We start from the raw sequence: 22457 nt of genomic DNA, 5'->3' as shown, positions 1-22457 counted from the left end.
TTAGTCACTCAGGAGTCTGCACTATCATTTCACACATGCTTCAAGCTGCCAGCTTGCAAAAGTGGTCCTTTTCCGACCCCTGCTTCCTTGTGACAGAACAAACATATGCTCGTGAGGTCAGCGTCATCAGGGAACTGCTCCAAGTTAAAATTAGCCTGGCCAAGAAGCTAATTTCAACCTGAGCCAGCTTCTCTGGCACAGGAGAGCAGCAGAGTGTGCCCAGCCAGTGACGAGCATGCAGGCCTCCTGTTGCCGCTTTCAGCCGCCTGCCAGCTTCTGCTGGTGTGAATTGGTCCCATCCTTCTGGGACCTCAGGGTAACGCGGGTGGTCATTGCTCCTATTTCTAAACTTGCATCAGAAACTGAAACAAGTCCAGCTCCAAAATGGTATCTTGAGTCACCCCTGTCTTCCTTAACTACTTATTTTGTGAACTGCAGTCAGAATCTAGATTCATTGAAATATTTCACTTTGGCTTTGACATTTTTTGGTGTGAATTAACTGCACTTTCCAAAGAGTTGTTGCACTCTGGAAACAATGTTTTTGGGTCAAATACGATGTTTAAAGCAGGTCGGTGTTTTGACTTTTTCGGCATGTGAGATTTATTGATCTGTTGGCCTGGAGCTGGCCCTGAATGGTGCTTGTTTGGATGCTTTTCTGTGGCTTTCTCAATATGTCTGGTGTACCCTGCTACTTATTTCTTCATCATTGTCAGCTGTATGTGCCATCGTACTGTGTATTAACCTGCACAGCCAGATGGCGATGATTAACACAGTGTAATTGCTCGTTAATGTTCATGTCCTGTGGCTCAGTTCTCTGGTGTCCTGAGTGAAATTTTACAGAGGAACACATCATTTTGGAGAGTCGGGGCTGTTTGCCTCCGATCGATTTAAAGCCAGGGGTCCCCTGGGGGCCGGTGGGCCAGGGCGTAGCAGGTGTTCAGGCGGCTGCTGGCCCCATCGGAGGGGAGCTCTGTGGATGATGAGGCAGGGCCTCTGGCCTCCAGGAGAGGGCGATTCCTTCGCCACAGTCGTGAAGGGTCAGCAGAGGGGCCGGTGGAGGTGCAGGCAGCTGTGGCTGAGGCCTGCCAGGCCCCATGGCCCCCGACCTGCCTGCCGCCATTTTCAGTGTGAGGTGAGGGGGAAGGGAGCACCTGAGTGGCACTGTCGTGACATCTCTTGCTGGGGAGTTCTTACATGGGTTTACTGAGAAATATGTTGAAAATAGCTTCTTCTTAATGTGTTGTGGCTATTTTGACTCTTTTTTTTTCTTTTTTCTTTTTTTTTAATTTTTCCCACACCTCTGTTTTTAGATTTTCTCTTGTAACTAAAGTCACTTTTTTTTTTTTTTTTCTCCCACCTAAAACATATATTACATGAAGCATGAGACTGTATTTATCAATATTTTAGCAGCTCCTTTCCAGAACTCGATGATACCTGCAGATACAGTGGAGTGTGGCAAATGGAGCCGAAATATCCATCACAACTCCATGCAACATAGGCTTCCTAATCAAGGGCACCGAACTTACTGAAACACATACAAAGATGAAATAATTAAAAAGGAACTAGAACCAAAATATTCCACAAAATAGATAACAATTTTTCTAATAGACTTTAAACTTTTTCTGTAACTTCAAGAGGGAATAACTTCAGTGCCTTTGCTGAATACAGGCAGACCGTAACTTGCTTTCAGAAATTCAAAGGTAAGTGTTAGGTAGGTGGAGGTCTGTCTGTACATGGCTAAGTTTAGAGATGATCATTTTAGGGGGATACCTGTTGACTTTCAGTACTACTTAGGCTCAGAAGTTGGAATAGTAGTCCATGACTTCCAAGTGGCTGTATATAGCTCTGGGTCTCTGTAAACGTGGCTTGATAGTTTCTTACCTCTGCCCTTACATAGCTGCATTTAGGCTGCTACAGAAATCAATTATATTTTGTGGCAACTATTGCTGCTTGTTTTTTTTTTTTTTTTTTTTTTAATTTATTTTTTTGTAAATCTGATTTAGACAGGAACTGAAGTGTCAAATCTAGAGAGGAAAGAAGAAAAGCCACCAAGTTGCCATAGGTTTTGAAAAGTGCTAATGCTTTTTAACTTTTTTATTATTATTATTTTTTGAGCTGCGTAGTAGTTTACAGGTTTTTGAGAGGCTCCTACTACTGTAGGAGGTGAATAGGTGGTTTACTGAGGCACTGCACAGGTACATAGTGGATCCTAATCTAAAGGCATGTTTTTCACTCGGATGTTACAGGTCTGCCTTTAGCAGGAGTTTTAGAGTGGAGATGTTGCCCCTTTGAATGTGCATCTTCAGTAATTCTCCTGTGTTCTTGTGTTCTGTTTAAGTGTTTTTACGCTTAATACGTTTCATTTATTTTTTTTAATGTGATTGTTACATTGACATTAAGAAGCATTATTTATTTTTAAGATGCAACTCAGAATATTTTCTAATTCTTGTTTCTTTTTGTTCCCTGTCTTATAATAGAGTCAGATTTACAGATCTGTCAACACAGAACGCCAACATGCTGCACCAAAAAAATGGAAGAAAGCTACCAGGCAGCTGTTCGAAGGGAGAGGTATCAGAGTATCCAGGCAATGAATTTTGAACTGAATTACATGATTGTTGGTCATATCACAGCTTTTCAAGGTAAGAACTTTTGAGGTACTCCAGTCCTATGATGAGTATTTTGTAAAGACATTCTATGCAAACAAAGGAAAAGCTTTTTTGTTCTTCATTTCCATTGCATTGCATACAGTAGTTATTGACTTCTTGTTTACTTCCCTGCTCTTTAACGATCCTGCCTTTGGAAAAAGGTGAGGGCACTTAGTCTTGACTGTTATTTTAAGTATCTGCCTAAATCTAATTAGGAATAGATTAGCCTTTGATCCTGAGATCATATTTAAAATGATTGTCACAGATTTTTCAAGGCATTTCCAAATGTCATTTAAATGCCTGACGGCTGTTGGTGCCTTTTAATATCCACTTGTATTGCCAAGCCATTTAAGGGTGTGCAAAGTTAAATCAAAATGTAGTTGTTGGAACTGAATAATAGGTGCTCTAACAGATGTGCCAAATGAAAATACAACTCTCTTCCTTTTAAAATGTTTCACTGCCCAGTAGGTCATGTGAAGAGTGACCAATTTTCAAGTTGAACGTGGATGCATGAAAGATCCTGGACTGAAAATCTGTACTTATAACTCTTGTTCTCAAAACTACCTTCTAACACTTTGTTACAGGGTCTACAGAGTTTCTTCACATAGATAGCTATTGTACTATTAAAGGGAGGGAAATGGTTCTGTAGGTTTGTGCACTATAAAGTGTTGAGCACTGGATATTTTTCTCCAGAAAGGCTTCTAAGCATAGGCTATGTGAACTTTAAATATATGAGAGTTGATTGATTACATCAGTCATTGAGTGTCAGTCATTGAATTCAGCTGCTGACTTATGTGGACCTAACTATGTGCTTAATTTTAACTGACTGCTTTGCTATATTTAGTGCTGAGCACCTTCATGGAATGTGTTTTGAAAACAAGCCAATAGTTATTAAAATACAAAGTGCTGAGGTCTATGTAATTAAACCTATTGTTACAAGGCAGTTATTTTATCAAGTAGTAGCCTTTTTGTCTACTTTTGTCCATTTGAGTGAAAATACTATAAATAAAAAAGTGATAGACAGTTAATAAGAGTATATTATCTAAACTTGACAGAAGTTTGAAGTTTGCTAGAAGTCAGAGAGACATAAGTACAAGGTAAAAAAATTCTTCTGCTTTTGGTTGTTTGCTTCTTCCCTCAGTTCTGTACCTGTGGGTGAAACACTTCATTTTTGTTTATTTTACAATTAGTTTTTGAAAATATTTTAGTATCCCCAATGATTTAAAATTTTAGAGTGCACTTGCTCCACACAGTGCTCTGCACTTTGGAGGAGTGCTGTAGTAAAAGGGTGTCTGTTGGAAAAGGGTGATTGTGTCGGCATTGTTAAATGCTGGTGAGTTATTCAAGCAATCTTTCAGTATCATGACAGAATAAAGATAAGGTCAGAATAGATTAACCTACCAGCCCCTGTAGGCCAAGCTGGTAGCTTTATTGTCCTGATGAAGCTTTTTAATGAAATGAAAGTGTAGTTAGACATTTAAACACAATTTAAATTTACAAGTGTTTCCTAGAAGTGGGTAAATAGTTTGCTTATAGCTTGTTATGGTTAGCCTTCTGTCTGCATTAGGCGGGAATACTAAAAAATGCAACTTTGCTCCCCTGGGAGCTGCTGCCTTCTTTGTTTTTGTCCTAGGTGTAAGTCAAAAGCCTCCTTATCTATCTTACGTTGTATAAACATTCTGTTGCTACCAGTAGCACTGTGTGAGATATTTGAAAGAGTTAACTCTGTCCTTTTGGTCTGTTTTGGTTGTTGCTATTTTGAGTGATAGTGTGAAAGTGCTTAAAAGCACATTTAAAGTCTTTTTTTTTTTTTTTTTTTTTTTTTTAAGCCTTTCAGATTTCATATTTCTTGCAGCAATGGGAACTGGCTCAGACTTGCAAAAAGTAGCTTTTTTTTTTTTTTCATTTGTATTCTGTGGTGTTCACTTGTACAGTTTTCATGCCCAATTTACTTCCTCTTATATATATATATATATATACACACACATTTTTATTACTGTTAGCATAGTCAAAGCAAAGCAGTAGTTAGTCTGGCTGTCTACTGCTGAGGAAAATAAATCTTAACAGCTTTTTATGCACTTTTAGCAGACAATACTGTTAATATTATACCCATACTGATGGAATCACTTTCAAGACTAATAGAGAAGAATTAGATTTTGAGTCCAACTTTGAATGTAGTGGTGCGAATTAAATTTCAATGAGAAGACAGTGCAGATTTTTTTTGAGAGAATGTTTCTGATGTTTCCGTCCCCTTACTTTCTTTCATCAAAGTCAAAAGATGTTTGCTTCTAAGGGCCTGCAATTAGATATTAATGGGAAAGAGCATTCTCATGGGAGTAGGAGTTTTAATATGGCTTCAGTCAAATATTCCCTCTGCAATGCTTGGGTACTGCAGTATCAGCTTGGGGACATCTCAGACTGAAGAAAATTATTATTATTATTACTAAAAGAGTTATTTAAATACTTTTGCTCGCAGCTGAAATAAGACAATTTTCACAGGTGTCAGAGTTAGATGTGCAAAATAATTAGTCTGTAAGAGTTGATTAAGTATACCACAGCTGTGGGCAGGCTTGTTATGTTTGGGCTGATGCCTGTTCCATACATATAGTCAGCCTTACAACTGCAGTTTAATCCTGCAATTTTTCCCCCTTTTAAGTCTTCAATATTAGCAAGCCAGTACTCATTCAGACACTTCATAAATCAGTCTTCTGCTTGGGTAAGTTTTGCTTGAACTCCTGTGTCCTGTTGCTGTTGCACCTAGTTTGGGTAGGAAGAGGCTCACTGGCATCATCTGCAGGTTGTAAAACTCCTCTCCCCATCAGTAACAGGACAGGAGGAAGGGAGAGAGGTGTGAATGAAGGAGCCAGCTGGATGCCTGGGAAGTATGTCATCAGAACCAGCTCCTGGAAAATCATACACTGTCACCAGTCCTTCCAGTGTTTCGGATGTGGAATGTAACCAGGCCTCAGGGGGAGGATTTCATGGAAAGCTGCTGGATTCACTCAATGTTTTGTTCCATGGTATAGCCTAAAACTCATAACCATGTATTAGTCAGTCTGCAGATGTGTTATTAATGACTCCGTGCTCCAAATGGACTCAGAGGCAAGTGGATGGGACCTGTAAGCATGCCAAGCTGTAATGGGAGCAGCATAAGAGAGGCGAAAGTGGCTGTTGTAATGGCCCCAGTAAGTCACCCACTAGCTCTTCACAGGTAGTTTTGTTTTGGGTGCATTTTGGGGTGGGTTAGTTGGTCCCACCTGAAAAGACACCAACCCTTCTCTGTCCTTGATCCTATGCCTGCAGCCTTGAAGTGTCCAGTGGAACCATTTAAGTGAATGACCAAACAGGATGCTTTAATTTTGTAACTCACTTTCCCCTTTGACAACCAGAATGTCCTCCTTTGAAATTGCTTTTTTTTTTTTTTTTTTCATCCTAACCTTTTTTAGGCTTGCATATAAACCTATTACTTTAGCTTAGATTTTGAATGGGTGTATTTCTTGTTTCTGTGAGGTGATAGAACGTGTTACTAGGTACTGACATCCTTCTGTTCCCAGTTGTTCCTGCCCCCTCCCTGCCTCACCAGTTCCCTGATGCAGTCACTGCACTCCTTGGGGACGGTTCCAAACAAGGCAACTTTGATTTATTGTTTGTGGATTAAAAGTGGTGCGGGTGTGCAGGCTGAAAGTTGCTGTCAGAAGAAGTATCAATAGTCTGACAGGAAAGCTTTGTTGTTGGCAGACAGAAGAGAGAAACCTGCCTTCCCTTTTCTGTGTCTTTTATGGAGTGCTAACAGGTGTTGTGTAAGGACCCACAAAAAGCTTGTCTCTGCTCCCCTCATTTTAGGCTGAGGCTAATTTGAGGTAATGAGAATCCAAACACTGATAATTTATTTGTTCTGCTGATGGGTTCTGCAGAAAGAGCAGGATTCTTTGAAACCCACGCCACGTTTCAGTCACCAAATTATCAGAGGTACAGTGAAAAGATTTGAGCTTGTCAGCTTCAAAAAGAAATTAGTATTTATTTGCTGTACTTCTTACATTTAGAGCAGGCAATGGGAATCGTGCAATGATGGCCTCTAAAGGGAAATCTTTCACAAATAAAAGTGTGTTAGTCATAAAGCAATACTTTTGTGTGTTGTTCCTCCAAAATAGCATTCATTTGTCCTTTAGGTGGCAGGGTCAGGTGTTCCCATATCCTCTCACCTACTGGAGGGTAGATCAGCTTTGTAGCATTCTGCTCCTCTCCATCCTAACTGGGAAGAGGTGGGGAGAAGCTGCAGTTGTGTTCTTTATATTGAATAGGGAGATGCTACTTGGGAAAGGTCCTTCTCGCTATTTTTAATAGCAGGAGTTGCTGCAGGGGCATTGCTGTTGCTATTAGGTTGTTCTGCCCTGTTACCATCTGATCCCAGCTGGCAACTGGGAAAGATGTGAATGGCATGGGGCAGCATGGAGGACTGGTGGTAGCAGGGATGGACCCTGGGGCTCCTGGTTCTCAAAAAATAAATGCCTGAAAGCTAATGTCCAGTAAATCCAAAAAGTTCTGAAGGGCAAAGTTCCTGATCCAGCATTTTCTCTGGTAAGTGGGAAATGTCTGCTGGCTTCTGTAGGTCTTGGGACTGATGCTGGTATTGGTGGTGAGTAGTGTCTAGTCCATCTGACATGAATGTTCCCAGAAATAAGTACACAGCCACACAGAGACATACAGAGTCAAACATTTGACGTTTTAATTGTTTGAGTTGCAACATTGCTGACATATATTTTCACTGAACTTAGAAATATCAGCTTGAAATATGGGTGGCTGGTTAATGGTGTTGATGTACAATGAAATTTACAAAACAAAGACTTGGCTAGAGAAGTGCACTCTGGTTTCTAGTTAATTACTGTATGAAGTGTAGTCACGATAATGGAAATGGATGCGGTCCAAAATCAAAGCGCTATTTGAAAAAACCATCACCAACAGGTACCCACCAAGCATCACCAACAATGCTTTTAGTGTGCTTTATTTACTGTTGGATTACAGAAATTGATGTTTTTCTATTTTTTTTTGTAATCCTGTAGTTCTCAGTCTTTTATTCAAGCAAATTGTTACCCGCCCCTTTCCATTTTTATAACCCTGCTAAGTAGAGTTTTGTACTCCTATGACCTTTGAGCTGAAAGCCGGCCAAGATGTATAATTTTGTTGTGGCTCATTGCAAAAAATGATTCCCTACAGAGAGAGATGAGAGAGGCTCCATTAGAGTATTTCTGTCTACCTTCTGTATGCTGTTCATTCCTGTTCCTAGTCCAATGGACCAAGCAATTTGTGTTTCCTAGCTGGAACGACAGCCTATTTTATATTTGTAGCCTAAGGGAGGCCAGAATATTCCTTCTTAGTTGTAGCCTTGCATGTGCAAACATACATGTAGACAACTGTTTTCTGTCTTGTGTGGGGCTCTGGGTGGGTGAAAACTATATTCATATGACAAATTGAAACTTTTTTTTTGGCTGGTTCTGTTTTAATTGAAACAAACGTAGCTCTTTATATGGTACTTCCTGTCTGTAGATATTCAAGCACTTTTCAAAAGGGCCTCAGTGTTGCTGTATCAGTGCCAGAGATGGATAAAGTGAGGGGCACTGGGGAGGGAAGATGTTCCTAAGGTGACATGAGAGACTATAGGCATGTCCAAGAGTGACCTCAAGTTATCTTAGTGATCTCTCTGATTCCTTAAAAAAAAAAAAAAAGAAAAAAAGAAAAAAAGAAAAAAAAGTTATGATTTCTAGAGGCCTTGGTGGGGTAGGTAATTTTTGGCTGACCGTAATCTCCTGAGGTGTTTACTGGAAGAGTGAGATGCTCATTTTGTCCTTGATGTTGGCACAGTTGGACTTCTTTGCTCTGCCTGCGGGCCAGCTCAGTGTTAGGGAGCGGGGCAGTATGCAGAAGGGGCATTCTGCGTCAAACCTTTGGTGATAAGATTGCTTCTCCTTTGTATTTTGGTACTACCTGAATGGTCATAAATCCAGTATGCTTAGCTTGTTGTCAGTTCATAGAAGGGAATTCTCCAGGTTTGCAATCCATTGTAAAACAGTTTGTTGTGGGTGCAGGCAAGGAACAGTTGGGTAGGAGAACCAAAGCCCATTAGAAATGAACAGCCTGTGTAGCCAAGAAGCTTGCATGCAACAGTTGTGAAGCATCACCTTTATGGGAGACAGTCTTCTGTTAAGACCATCCTGATTTTTGTCCTCTTTCTTGGTGCCATCTTAATTGAAATGTCAGTAAATGCCATGTATTTCCCCATGTGTACCCTCACATTGGGTGAGGCTATAGGGCCACCTAAGAAACTCCTTCGGCAGCAAGATAGACCAGAAATACAAATATTGGATCATTTTCCCTTTTTTGTACCCTGCTGTTCCTTGGTGAACAGTAATTTAAGAGCTTTGAGTTGAGGCTGAGATGCACCCATCACAGTTGTGTAACTATCCATTGTTGAGTCCCCTATCCATTAATCCCTCTCTTTAAACAAGTTTTCTTTTGGCTACCACAGAAAATTGGCAATGTTGACAACATGCTGACCACAATTTCAGTATGCATCAGGCTACTAGCTTTAAGCATGTTGCATGTTAATTCCCTTGTGCCATTTAATTCTTAAGTTTTACTGTTAAAAATGTGTTATTCCCAGTATAATTACTCTTCTTCTGTATGCCATTTATGGCTTTAGAGCACAAGATTTTGCTAAGACTTCTGTCTTTGTCAGTGTATGGGGTGAGAGGAGGGGTGTTGAATTCTTTTCTGGTAAGTGTCCTTTTCTCAGCAAAATGTAAAAATAAGTTTGCAATACACAGTATTCCCTAATGCTCTCACCTTTATCTTTGGAACACAGAAAATTAAATCTTTGAGATGTGTCAGGGACTGTGAATAAATATTAGCATTATATTGTGAATGGTAGTTATTGAACTCACTGTGCAGATTGGGTACATTTGACCTCTGCTTTTTCAGAAGTTGTGTGTATGCTTTGGTCAAGGTTCTAGATTCAGAGCGACATTTTTGTTATAGATTACAAGAGAATTCAAGTTTTTCTTACATGGTCTCTTGTATTGTTTTCTTTTTCATTTCAAAAGAAATTGGAATCAGTGTGGTGATCTACTATACGTAATTGATTTAAGGAATGTGCTTTACTTGTGGATACGTATAGGTTGAAAGTTAAATGTGAAAACAAACTAACAAAATGAGCTTTCACCTTTAAGAAGTTTTTCTGTAGTGCATATTAAACATAAAATGACTGCATGCAGAAGTTTATCCCAGACTTTCATGTTCTCTAAGACTTTCAACATGCCTTTTGATTTTTCCCTGTACTGTTTCATCTCCCATAGTAGGTATTAAGTATTCAGAAAATTAAGTACCTTTTTTTTTCTTTTTTTTTAAACTGTATTTGCAATTATGAGGCTAGCTGGAGTCTCAATTATATCATTGTAAGTTCATGTCTTAAAAATTTCTTCATCTGGATGCCGAATGTTAAGAATTTGCAGTCAATGTGAGGTGGGATTTTTTTCTTGTGAATGGCAAAAGGGAGGCCTATTTAAAGCAGACATTTTCACGATTTATTTTCTACTGTATGCAGCAGGACCGTTCCTGCAGTAAGGCCTTCCTAACAGGAAGACTACAACATTGACAGGAAGACTGTAACATTGTGGTTTGTGGGATTAAGAGACCTTTCTCCTTTTCCTAGATGAGCCACACGTGTTTTGTGATTCTAGATCTCTCTCTGGCTCCATTGAGGCATCCAGAGCAGAGAGGGTTAATGATCAATGCTTTGAACTGGAGGTGGAGGACAAACGCTAAAAAACTTAGTTCAATGCCAAGAAGTGGTGAAAACATGTAGGTTAGAGATTACTAGGAACAAAGCTGCAAAACTCAAGCTTACATGGTTATCATATCATATCATATGGCTTTGATTTGTGTGCCCAGCCATGTCTACAAATATATAGTAACAGGTAGGAAAGGCACGGAGAAATCAGTGAGGATGATCAAAGGTACACAACAGCTGTCATGAGTTAAGATTTAAATGGATTAGAAGTTTTTTAACCTGAAAGAAATGGACTGTTGAAGAGGATTTAGTACTTCTCTCTGCTACTGAGTGCATGGAGAAGATAAAAACACATTAATTGTTTATTTTCTCCTCCAGTACAAAACTTTTTTTGTAGTAGCAGTGGCTGAAATATGAGGTAGCAGATTCAGATCAGACATAAGGGGCTACATTATAAAGTGATGCAAGTTACAAGAAAATTGTAGTTCAGAAAGGGAGAAAGTACAATGACTTCCTAGCATGGAAAGAACAGCTCTGGTTTAGAAAGCAGCTGAGCTACATACCTTTAGACGATGAGTTAGTATACCAGATTTTTTTGCTATGTTTCTGTCCTATTTTAATACTGTCAAAATCTACCATTGGCCACTGTTGGAGATAGAATAGGGTTACAGGAATCTTGGGTCTAACGTAGGTCCTTTTCTTGACAGCTCTTACTAAAGGCATGTTATTAAAAAGAAGTCACATGAAATGCAGAAGTTGAGTAATTTGTCCTGTAGTAGGGAGAGCATGTCATTTCGTCAAAATTTAGTGTCAGCAAAAGTTCAGCACGACTAAAACACTTTGGTTGTGACCAAACTGTCCTTTGTTTTTCTTGTCTCTCAGGTTGAGCCCCACTATTTGCCTGTAATTTATACTTTCTAATGGATCATCTACAAGCTTTCCGTCCCTTTATCGTTACATTCTTATCGCGTTCTGCAAGAGAAGTCTTGTGAATTCAAACACTTCTGAAATGCTGGTTTACTTCTTGTGCACACTGCTAAAATCTCGCCAATGCTCCTCGTATTTCCATATTAATGATCATATCGTCTTTAAGATGCAGAATGCCATGCTACTAGTGCCTATTCAGAATCCTGCTGAAAAGATCATTTTCCTAGTCAAACATTCTCTTTTTCTGGTACTGCTACCCTACTGCATCTAAAATGAGCCTTTCATCTTGTACTTCTCAGTGTAGCCCATAATGCTAATCACTTGTGATTTGTGATCTAAATGTCAGTTACTGTCACGGGGCAGTAATGCAAGCCTTTTTTCATTCACTTACTATAAAAATTTAATGGCATCTTTCTGTTTTATCCAACGCTGTCTTCCATGTAGGAGAAGCATGCCCTGCAAAGATCATCGGGACCTGCGTTGTTTTGCTTTAAATGTCATCCTTAAAACTTTCCTTAAGGTCAAGATAAACAAAATGTTTGTAAAAGGTCAACCCAAAATATGCTGAAGCCACTGCCTGTTATGCTGACCGGTTTTGTCATGCTCTTGTCCCTCTTTGTCTTTCCTCCCTGGTGTATATCTCTCTATCAGGTGTTGTTTGTCTTTACTTTCATTGGCAGCTCTGATAAGGGGCACCATGTTTTATCCTAACTCTCGGCAGTACCTGTGATCCCGGTGTTTTGCTAGAGCACCCTTAAGTGCTATAGTAATGCAAATAACTTCTGACTTCAGCACTTTTAGTGTGTTTCTGATTATATCCTACCCCCACACCACCATCCCTTGCCTTGTTTGGGAAGCTGGTTAGGAAGATGAAATCACTAGTTTTTAAAAATACAGGAAAAATCAAAGGGGAAAATAATGGGAGAGAATAATGGAGGAGATTGCCCTCTTTCATCAGAAAAATCAGATGATTTCAGTTTGCTTTCAAAATAGCAAATTCAAGTGAAAATTTTAATGAAAACTTAAGAAGAACGCTTTAATTCTAGCCTTGGACTGTAAATCCCTCTCTTACAAGCTCTATCAAGTAACAAAGATCATGTCCACAGAAGTCTTTTATAGGATAGCAAAACTCTATTGGCTATGTTGCACGTAATGGATTTCTTCTTAAACGTACTAAAACTTTACATTAAGTCTTATTTATGACACTGATATATATAAATCAGCAAAGCACAGTGATGCTGTGGAGTTGCTAGCCCAGCAAGTAGTTCTTTGTTGCAGGAATTCTGCCGGTTGAACGCAGGCTTGCTTTATGGAATAGCTTGCAGTTGTTTTCCAAGAACAAAGTACACAGAACTGTGCTAGTGGGAAGCTGATGGGTTTGTTAGTCCTGCCAGAAACATGACTGGTGATCATTTTTGATTGGTTCCTACCATTATATTACTTTGACTGTTAAGCAAAAGTGTTTTATTGTTTAGAAATCTTTGTTGTCTTCTAGAAGAGGTTTATATGTATGCTGTATAGAATTGTTTGGTCCAAGCTTTGAAAGGATGGTGTAATTCCTTGTGAAGTGGTGAGAGAAATGCACTTTAAATACATCTTAAAGGAAACAACAAATCTGGGCAAGACATCATCTATTTAGCCTTTATAATCATCCTGTAAACTTAGTTCCTGAGGGCGTCTGGCTTTTGCTGTCATCTGATACAAAGAATGTAAGTGATTTGGGGTAGGGACAGTCTCTTCATTATCTATTTATAACTGTTCTTTATGCGCTGTGGGCGGCACATACTGGTACTAGAACAAGAGACCTAGTGAACACTCACATGATGCGTGTATTCATCTCATGTCTCTGTCCATATTTCACCTGTGTATTGTCGTAATTATCTTTTTCTTCCTCTTTGTTCTTTCTAGTACCTTGTCAGGCTGTTAACCGTATCTGCAGAGTATAGAAGTATGGTGAAAGTGTAACTCAATAAATCAGTGATAAAATAGACCAGATAGGGAGGAAACACATAGTTTGGAGATAAAGTGTTAAATCTTTAAAAGAAAATGATGAAAAACCTGCAAAATGTGAGCTAATGGGTCTGGGCACTTGACTATATGGGGAGACTTTCCTACTACACTTGCTGTTGTGGGGGCAGTGTTTTTCTAACAGTGTTTCTGAAATCTCATTTAATGTCATCATTCTTCAGGAGGTACTTTATTCACAACCATGTTGTGAAATTTTAGTCACCTGGACTAGTAAGTGGGTGTTTTTTCTCCCTCTATTTTTTCACTTTTGTTGTGCCGTAGCATTTCCATAAAGGTAGTGTTTCTGCTCTGTCTCTAGTTATATGAGATCCCGTACCAGTGTCTCCACTGCTGAGCATGTGAGTACTCCAGTAGATATCAAGTACTTAAGATAAATTGTTCTCGGTGCTACCAAGTCCCTGTTCCCACTTCCCTAAGTTAGTCTGACATTTTGTGAAGAAAGTACTTGAATACCTGAGAAGAAATGTGTTCTGATATTTTTGAGTAGGAGCATTAGTGTATGAAGACAGTTTCTGCCAAAAACTAACTTAAACAACAACAAGAACAAAACCCACAAGCCCAAACAAAAAACAATGACTGGCCTTCAGTATATCTGGGAATTTAATTTTAATTATAATTCAGCTTTCAATTACACATCCCTTGGTCAGGCATTGGAATGGGTTGCCCAGAGGAGTGATAGTCACTGTCCCTGGGGGTGTTTAAGGGAAAGTTGGACGTGGTGCTTAGGGACATGGTTTAGTGGGTGACATTGGTGGTAGGGGGATGGTTGTACCAGCTGATCTTGAAAGTCTTTTCCAACCTTAATGATACTGTGATTCTCCTGAAGATTGGTTAATTTTTATTTTGTTGTCTTACTGGTCCTCTTATTGTGAAATTGAAAACAGGGAAGCCATTCTTGTAGGCCACTTCTAGATGCAAAACTTCAGATGTTTGTGCAGGAGTGTAGGTACTGTAACACTGAACCTGGTAGCCAATTCAATAAAATAGGAGAAGAAAGTTGGACATAGTGAACTAAATGCAAAAGGTGTACAGGAAATTCTCACTGTTGTATTTTCAGACTTGGAAAAGAAAATGAGAGAGACTTACAAGATGAAACGAGCAAATATCTCAAAGCAAGTACATTCAGAAGAAAACACTAGTCAAACCTCAGGTCCGTGCACCAGTAATGACAGCATGGCGTTTGTTTGCAGCGTGCTCTCTTCTTTGAAGTAGAGACTCCCAGCAGATGAAAATAATTTTACTCAGAACAGAATCAAATTTTCAGATTAAATGCAATTAGGAAATACATTTTCATTCTCTTCTGACCTTATTTTAAGAGGCAAATTTAGGATGTCTGAGATTCTTCTGAAAGGTTTTTCTTTGAATTCAGAATCTTTGTTATGCAGATACATTTTGTTAATTAATTTTAGAGCAATTTGTTTATATGCCTTTTAGTAATACTGCATAACAGAATACATTATTGATCTAAACTGTTAGGAATGCATATTGTACAAAGAAAGGATATGTCTTTTTTTGTTTTTCTTCCAGTTATCAACAGAAAATGAATTACTGCTTTTGCTGTCACATGTGGTATTTTATTTACGGGCTAGGACCTCGCTGTGCTGTATACAAGATGTAAGAAACTGTGCCAGTCCCAAGAAGATTACAGTGCTCCTGTAACATGAGAGAGCAGAAGAACGTGGACAGATGGAGGGTGTGGAAAAGCTATAGGGTCATGCTTCCCAGTTTGAGAGAGAGACAGAGTATTTACAAGCACATTTGTGGTGTTGTGCCTTTTAGATCAGATTTCAGGGTTTCTGTACTTCGTTTAAGTTCAAAATTTTCTTGTCAAAATTTTGTGACTCTGGAATGTCATGACTTCTCAATTTGTTCACCAGTTGTGGGCATTGTGGCTAAAGAGGATAGGCTTGAGGTTAGTTCACTTTAAAAAGAAGGGTACTCGATTTTAGGTGAGTTTTTTCGTGTGGGCATTTATCTTTAGACAAAAATAATTTCACAAATGTTTAGAATTGTAGCAATCTTGGAATGAAAGAGAAGGAAAATTGCTTATATACTTGCTTTGTGATTGTATGCTTGCATGTTTTAGCTGCTCACAGCAAGGATTGAGAAATGAATAGTTGAGTAGTTGTCATCTTTTTACCTTTGTGTTACTTTGGTTTTCCCCTTTGGTTCCTTATACTTTTCCATTAATTGTCTACCCTGAGGAGATAGAGAGGAAAAAGAATGTAGATGCAGGGTAGGGAATGCCTGGTTGAATGCTGTTGCCCTGACTTAACAGCTGCTCCACTGATAGTTCGGGATCATCAGGATCACTGGTTTGCATTTGGACAACTGACAGCCATCTCCTTCTGTCTTCTACACCCTCCTCATCGCATGGGTATTGAAGCTTCTTTGAAGCAGTTCACGGACAAGTCATTTGTAGCCTGGTGTGGTGTGTTAGGCTGAAATTTATAAGGGTACCTAGAAAAATAGTGTGAAGGTAGACAGGTGTGCTATAACAGGAAAGAGAGACCTGGTAAAAACCAATGGTATGTGAACCTGATTCTCACTAAAGCTTACTCTTCTGTCTGACCTTCAGTCACAGTGGCTGCTCATCGTCTGTGTGCAAAAATATCCATGAAATGGTATGTACAATACATCTGATTTGAAGCTAGCATGGAGTCCTTGTCCTGTGCCGCCTTTCCAGACATCTGTTTGGATTATATTTCTATATTTCTTACCATATATCTGGAGTGTAAATATTTTGAAGTGTAGCTATTGGATTATGCCTTTTCAGTTGTTATTTCATTGGGAATTGGGGTTTACTCAAAGACTCAATCCATAATTTTCACCATCCTTGCAGAAAGCTTAAGACAGTTTCTATAAAATCAGATGGTTTACATTTAAGAAAACCGTGAGTTTATAAATATCATCTGCTGCATGCTTCCTGTTCGTTTTATCAGGGAGATGATTAGCAAGTGCTAGCAGCTACTAGCTAGCAGCTTCCCATCGACCCTGTAACTGTTCTTCAGATTCTGCATGGAGCTCTTGCTTTTGGTTTAAATCAGACTACTATTGATCTGCAAGTTCTTATTGATCTTCTGTAAGATAGCTTGATCTCTATGCCACCAGCACCGTTCCTGTTGGAAGGAGGAATTCTTCTGTCTGCCTTTCCAGTTGGACTTCCTGTCTAAATAGAGGGCAGAGTAGCTACGATAGCCATGTGAGCTGCTCGTTAGCACTTCATGTTAAACTTAGAACCAAATGTAGGTGTTTCAGTAGACACGTGGTAAACGTGCATGAGCACAAGACATTTTAACACCTGCTTATAATTCCCTCTTTTGTACTTAACAATGCTGTACCAGATAGTGTTGAAATGCAGTTGTGTGGCTGTCACAGGAGAGCAGGGTTTAAGGGGAATTGAAACTTGGCTGAATAAGGTAGATGTGCACTTTTGGTTAGAGTAGGGTGTGAATTCTAACCTATTAACTCCTTCTGTGTGTGTGTGTATTCTAGGATGAGAATGCTTTATTTTGAATTACTGACTAGAGATATTACTCAAATCACCTTTGTAATGCACCACTGCATCCAACATTTAACACTGCTTCCAAAACCAAAAACCAACCCCAAAACAACACCAGCTTGATACAGGAGGCTTTGGGATGTTTTTTTGAAAGCAGTAAATTAATACATGCCTGCCTTGACAGTCAATAAATAAATTTAAAAAAAAAGCATATCTGCAGACTTGAGCAGCAATGCGAGAATAGGATTTGGAAGTAAAGGATTTATGGCTCATGTCTTCTACAAAATCTAACCCTCAGTCTTACTGTGGGCTGTTTAGCACTACTAAAGTAGAGTTGGTGTCAGATTTCGGAGGATACAACAGCCTTATGCTGATGTGGATAATAACTAAATCTGCTCTGAAGCTTTAATCGGAAAGGAAAGGTTTGAGAGACTGTCTCTTTTTTTTCCTGTACTAAGCAAAAAATTTTGTCATGGATAGTGGTCAGATGTACCATATTAAATTTTGGATCCATGCAGATGTTTATATGTGGAATAGAAGTATTGGTGCAAGTCTTAGTGAATGCTTATCCACTATTCTTATTTTAGAGGCATACCTATACAAACATTAGGGCTTGTGAGATTTTTTCTTCCACTTCTAGTGATGTTCTAAGAAGGTTTCCCTTTCCTAGTAGCTGTATTTTCCAGTCGTGACTGGGGATTCTTAGAATGCCAGAGGCACTGTGCCACTCGTTAGGAGGCACAGCTTGCTGCTCCAGAAACCGTGTCTCATTCTTTCTCTTTGACCAGGCTTAGCTTGCTCTTGCACAACTCCAGAGTTCAGTTTGACTGGATCCATCAGGCTGCTTACATACAGTCGGGTAGGTAGTAATGGTGGGTAGACAAATATCACTGAGATGCAGCTGACCAGCAGACCAGAACCACATAGGCTAGCTAGAACTTCCTTTCTACATGCATTTAATTAGTTCCTCATGTTATTATATCCTGCTTTTTTTCTCTTACTTTTTTTAGCCTAGGTTGTTGTGTGAAAGTCATTGCAGAAAACATGATCTAACATCTTTGTAAGAACTTCCATCAATTTGAACCAACATGGAATCCTCCAAGGAAGCATTTTGGCATGTGGCAGAGAGAGGCTTTTTTCTCCTCTTTGGACTAAATGAAAATTTACAAATGGGGGCTGCTTCTGACTCACTGGGGGATGATCCAGATACTCCTTAATTTTTTTTATTTGTATAAGATGACAAATGGGGATGATCATAGGTGTGTTGGCTAGGAGGGAAGATCACACCTTTGTGCCACTAGGAAATTGATGCTATTTCCTAATAACAAGAGGACTGTATTTGTGTCAGGTGGTCTGCGAGGGGAGGGAGCCTCAGTATTTTTGGTGGTGCCATGTCCATTGAAGCCTCTGAAGGATCAAAAACTATTCAAAAAAGAGAGTCATGTTGATGTAGCTGGTCTTGTATATACATGCTTAACCTTAAATATGAGATTTCTTTTGTTTTAAGAGGAAAAAAATGTGTATTTTTCAGAATTTTACTGAAATATAGACTTACATTTTTAAACCTGAGGAACGTTTTTTTTTTTTTTGTTTTGCGTGGCGCATAGGAAAGCTGTTTATGTTCAGCAGAATTCTCTCACCTCCTGAAGCTCATTGCATCCTTATTCACTGAATTTAGAGGAAACGGAGCATGTGATACATTATTGTAAAAATCACATGTAAATCACTGACACTGCAGGCAAAATAATAGTCCACAAAATTGGATGGGAATAGTTGTAGATGTAAAAATGTAAAACAAAACAAGAAGGATTTTTTTTTTCATTTTGTAATTCTTTAAACCTAGTGCTCCAAAAAGATTGGTTCCTTCAACTGTAGTACTCTGCAAAACAATTGTCAGAAAATGTAAGCATCCCCCAAGTTTATTGCCAGCAAAAGGTAGATTTTAGGGGCAATAGCAAATGAACGGAAGATCCACTAGACCACCTACAGGAGGGCTAATCCTTTTTGTCCAGATGACTTTGCTATTGAATATTTTCCTAGCTGTGATTAGATCAGTTCCTTACTTCTTGAGAAAGTTACTTGTAAGTAAAGGCAAAATAGTCTTTAGTAAGCAACAGTGCAATTCAGAAACTTGGAAAATAACTTCCCTGCTTCCTGAGCTGGCTTTAGTTAAACTGATGCAATGTTGTGGGGGTTGCCCAATTTATTATATATGTAGGAATGAAATAGCGTCCCGTTTTTTTGACCCTGTAAAGAAGACATGCTCAAACGTGAGATTCCAGTGGTGCTGGTGACACAGAGGATTCTTTCTCAACACTGGCTGAACCCTGCTGTTGTGTGATGACTTCGCATGGGTGCAGAAGCACTGAAGCATGCCTTCCTGGTCAGAGTGCTCCTTGCCTGTGTTTCTGCCTCCAACGTGCATCTAGGGCTGCTTTTGTGACTGTGACTGCCACCACTACCACGTTCCTCATCTATTTGTGGTGATGACTATTATTCTAGAGTTGGTTTCCACGTTCTGAAAATGATAACGGTGTAAACTACCAAGGTGTTTTGACTGCAAGAAGTTACAGTTCAGAGCTTTGGTTCATTGCCAGATTCTGACAACACACAAAAGCTGAAGGCTTCAAGTACGCATGTGATCTTCCTGTTAATGGAAATACTTCTTACAGTGGACATCTTGAGAGGCATGTTCCACATTGTATCCTACTTTCTGTAGTTATGAAGCCTTATTTGTACTTCCTGGGGAAAAGGGAAAGGCAGAAAGCCATGAGAACATGAAACAGCTTCCTGAAGTGGAAACTCAGTCTTCCCACATGCAACTTATTTCACTGCTGTTTGGAATAATGAAAGAGCTGATCTGTGCACTGGAAGTAAAATAAGTTTTAGTGATTCAGCAGTGCTTGCTTAAGAAGTTCCTGCTGAAACTGTTGCCATCTTGGAGTAATCATAAGGATTTAGATACCGTAATGTGATGGCTCTGGTCCTTGGAGGCTCTGTCTCTGGCAATAAAGCTACTGAGTAGTGATGACAGACACTAGCAAATAGATACACTGTCAGTGTGGGACAAAGATGAATATTAGTCCTCACCTGTTACTCCTCATCAGAGGAATGAGAAATGGTCCTCTCTGATTTAAAATTATTTATAAAGTCTTTAAAAAACAAATAAAGCATCCAACTTGGCTTCGGTCAAAAGTAGTTCAAATTACTGGTAATCTTTCCAGTGCTTTAATTAAACTTTGCCCCTTGCCCCCAAGGGTGGAATGAAACTGAAGTTGTAAAATAATGAAGCCAAAGAAAAAGGGAGGCTTCTGTTTTTCCAGGGAAGGTGGCTGCGTTGGGATGTGCAGTGGAATATTGCTGAATGGCAATTGAGTGAATCAGAATCAGCATGAGCCAGCTCAGACTCGCTACTGAAAAACCTCCTCCTGGCAACCAGAAATGCTTCCCACAAAAATGGATTCCTGTGAGAAGGATCATTCATCTGCTCCTGCTGGGGGCCAGTCGGAAGTCAAGAAAGTGGCAAAAGAATGTATGAAATACTAGCACTTAGAAGTTCTTACATAAATGTGTATGGACAGAGGGAAGCAGGCACGTTTTAATTTTGATTTAATAATACAATTTATGGAGATTGGGTCCAGCACAGGACCTAAATGTGTAAGGCATTTAAATACGGTATAGTACATTTGTGTAGAAAATCTGGTGTTTTAAAGATCTTTTGCCATCTTTTTTTTTTAATATTCACAGCTACCCCCCACCCCTTTTTTTAAAAATTGTGTTCAGTAGGCTTGAGATGAGGTTAGCCTCCACAGCGTCCCAATTATTTTGCTGCTGCAAAAAGCAGTACCTGAGAATCCAAGGACAAAGAAGCAGTGTAGAAAAAAATAGATGAAAAGAAATACCTGCACATCTACCCTCTGTATGTCTAGAAATAATGGCCTGATGAATAGTAAAGATAAAATAAGCCTTGGGATGGCGCAGCTTCAAGGAAAGAAGGTTTCTAAAACTTTTTAGTTATCTCCACCTGAAAACTGTTTCTCCTCTTAGCTACTTGAAGCTGGAGTAACTTGAGTGAAGACTTTCGAGTTATGCCAGGTCTAACTGGTGTAAACAGCAACAGCATGAGACCCTCAGTGATTTATCTTGTGATGGCTGAGACAAATCTTATCTAAAGATTCCTGGTTCTGTAGAGGATGAAACGTTCATTTTCCTGTCATCACTCAAGGCAATAGATAGTTTTATCTAATTCTATAATCTGTCTGAACAGAGCAGTTTTGAGGCTATAAACATGACTTAAGGATGTGCTTTCTTGTATTTCCAAAGCGGTCATCAAGGTCTTTTCCTCCGGCAGGCATCTTTTCTGCAGGCATGTTTTTGATCTTGTTTTATGACTGATGGGTTTTGTAGCAATTTTTAGTGGCTTGTTATTTTAAGATCAATAAAACTGAAATACTAAAAGCAGAAAGCAGACTTACAGACCCCCTGCATCCAGCCCACCCCCTCTTCCCACCGCGCATGCCCCAGCGCACCGTTTGGGCCTGCCCTTGTATCAAATCCCACTAGAACAAGGGTTGCGCTGAATGGCTCTGAGCAAGGTCCTACTTGAGCAGGTGACAAACTGGAGCTGCTCTGTCCTTTGCATGTTGCTTAAAATCTGTGTGCTGACATTACACACCTGACAGGTGGTAAACAGCCAAACGTGAATATACTTACCTGCCTTGCTTGAAATGAAGCAGGTCATCCTACTGGATGGCCCCAAAGCCGAAGGCCTGGGGTACACTTGCATTGGATAAAGCTGCTCGCTGAGCAAAGAATGAGGGAGGTATGAGACGCGTGGAGTTAACCCATGGGAGATGTTGTGTGCACACATCTGCATACAGGCCTGGGAGGAGGCTGCAAGCTGAAGATTTTTTTTAAATGTCCTTTCTTGAAAGAAAGGATTGGATGGGGTGTTGCTGTATTGTTCGTAGTTAATCGACTAGGGAACTTGAGACAAATTCAGCTGTACAGCAGTGTTTCAAACTTAACAAAAATAAGGCTTGGAGTTGGAACAGTGTGGAAACCAGTACTCAGCTCTTGAGGAGTACAGCAGTTCATCATTTTGTTGCTTTCTAACTTATTCTGCCTTTCCTAGGACTTTCCTAGGAAAAGACCAAAGGATTCAGTATTCTGTAGATCAGCCCTTTTGATTTTTTTTTTTTTTTTCAAGTTCCAGTGGTGTGCCAGGAAATGAGCCTGAGGGCTTTTGCGCAAAGTAATGCAAGTCTATTTGCATATTAACCTTTGGATTTCTCAGATTCACATGTGTGATAATTTGTTTGAATAAAGATTTGGATATAAAAATGGAATTAAACCTTTATGATAACCTTTAGAGTAATTTGGACATGTTCTCATTTTGGCTTGCTATTTGAAACCTATGCGGTTACTGATCCATAATGTGGGTAATGAAATCTTATCTGAAACTGTTTTAATATTTGTGTTGAGCTGTTAGTGTGAAGAGGCTCTTTTCTTGCCGCTATTTGTGTTTAGTTTTCTGCATGACTTATAAGCATAAAGAGCTATGGATGAGTGT

General features: G+C 39.4%; 1 protein-coding gene across 7 annotated transcripts in view; it reads left to right on the top strand.

Moving 5' to 3' along the window:
• LOC118171631 (glypican-5-like) overlaps positions 1 to 22457 on the top strand; it is a 411554-nt gene that overhangs the window by 63861 nt on the left and 325236 nt on the right. For all 7 annotated transcript variants that reach the window (XM_035334914.1, XM_035334910.1, XM_035334915.1 and 4 more), the window contains one exon: positions 2478 to 2639. In XM_035334914.1, the coding sequence (XP_035190805.1) occupies positions 2531 to 2639 (109 nt within the window). In that variant the 5' untranslated portion in view covers positions 2478 to 2530. The remainder of the gene's footprint in view (positions 1 to 2477; positions 2640 to 22457) is intronic.

Source organism: Oxyura jamaicensis, chromosome 9 (genome assembly GCF_011077185.1).
Source record: "Oxyura jamaicensis isolate SHBP4307 breed ruddy duck chromosome 9, BPBGC_Ojam_1.0, whole genome shotgun sequence".
NCBI classification, from domain to species: Eukaryota; Metazoa; Chordata; class Aves; order Anseriformes; family Anatidae; genus Oxyura; species Oxyura jamaicensis.
The sequence above is the reverse complement of the archived record's forward strand: the minus strand, read 5'-3'. Positions and strand labels throughout refer to the sequence as shown.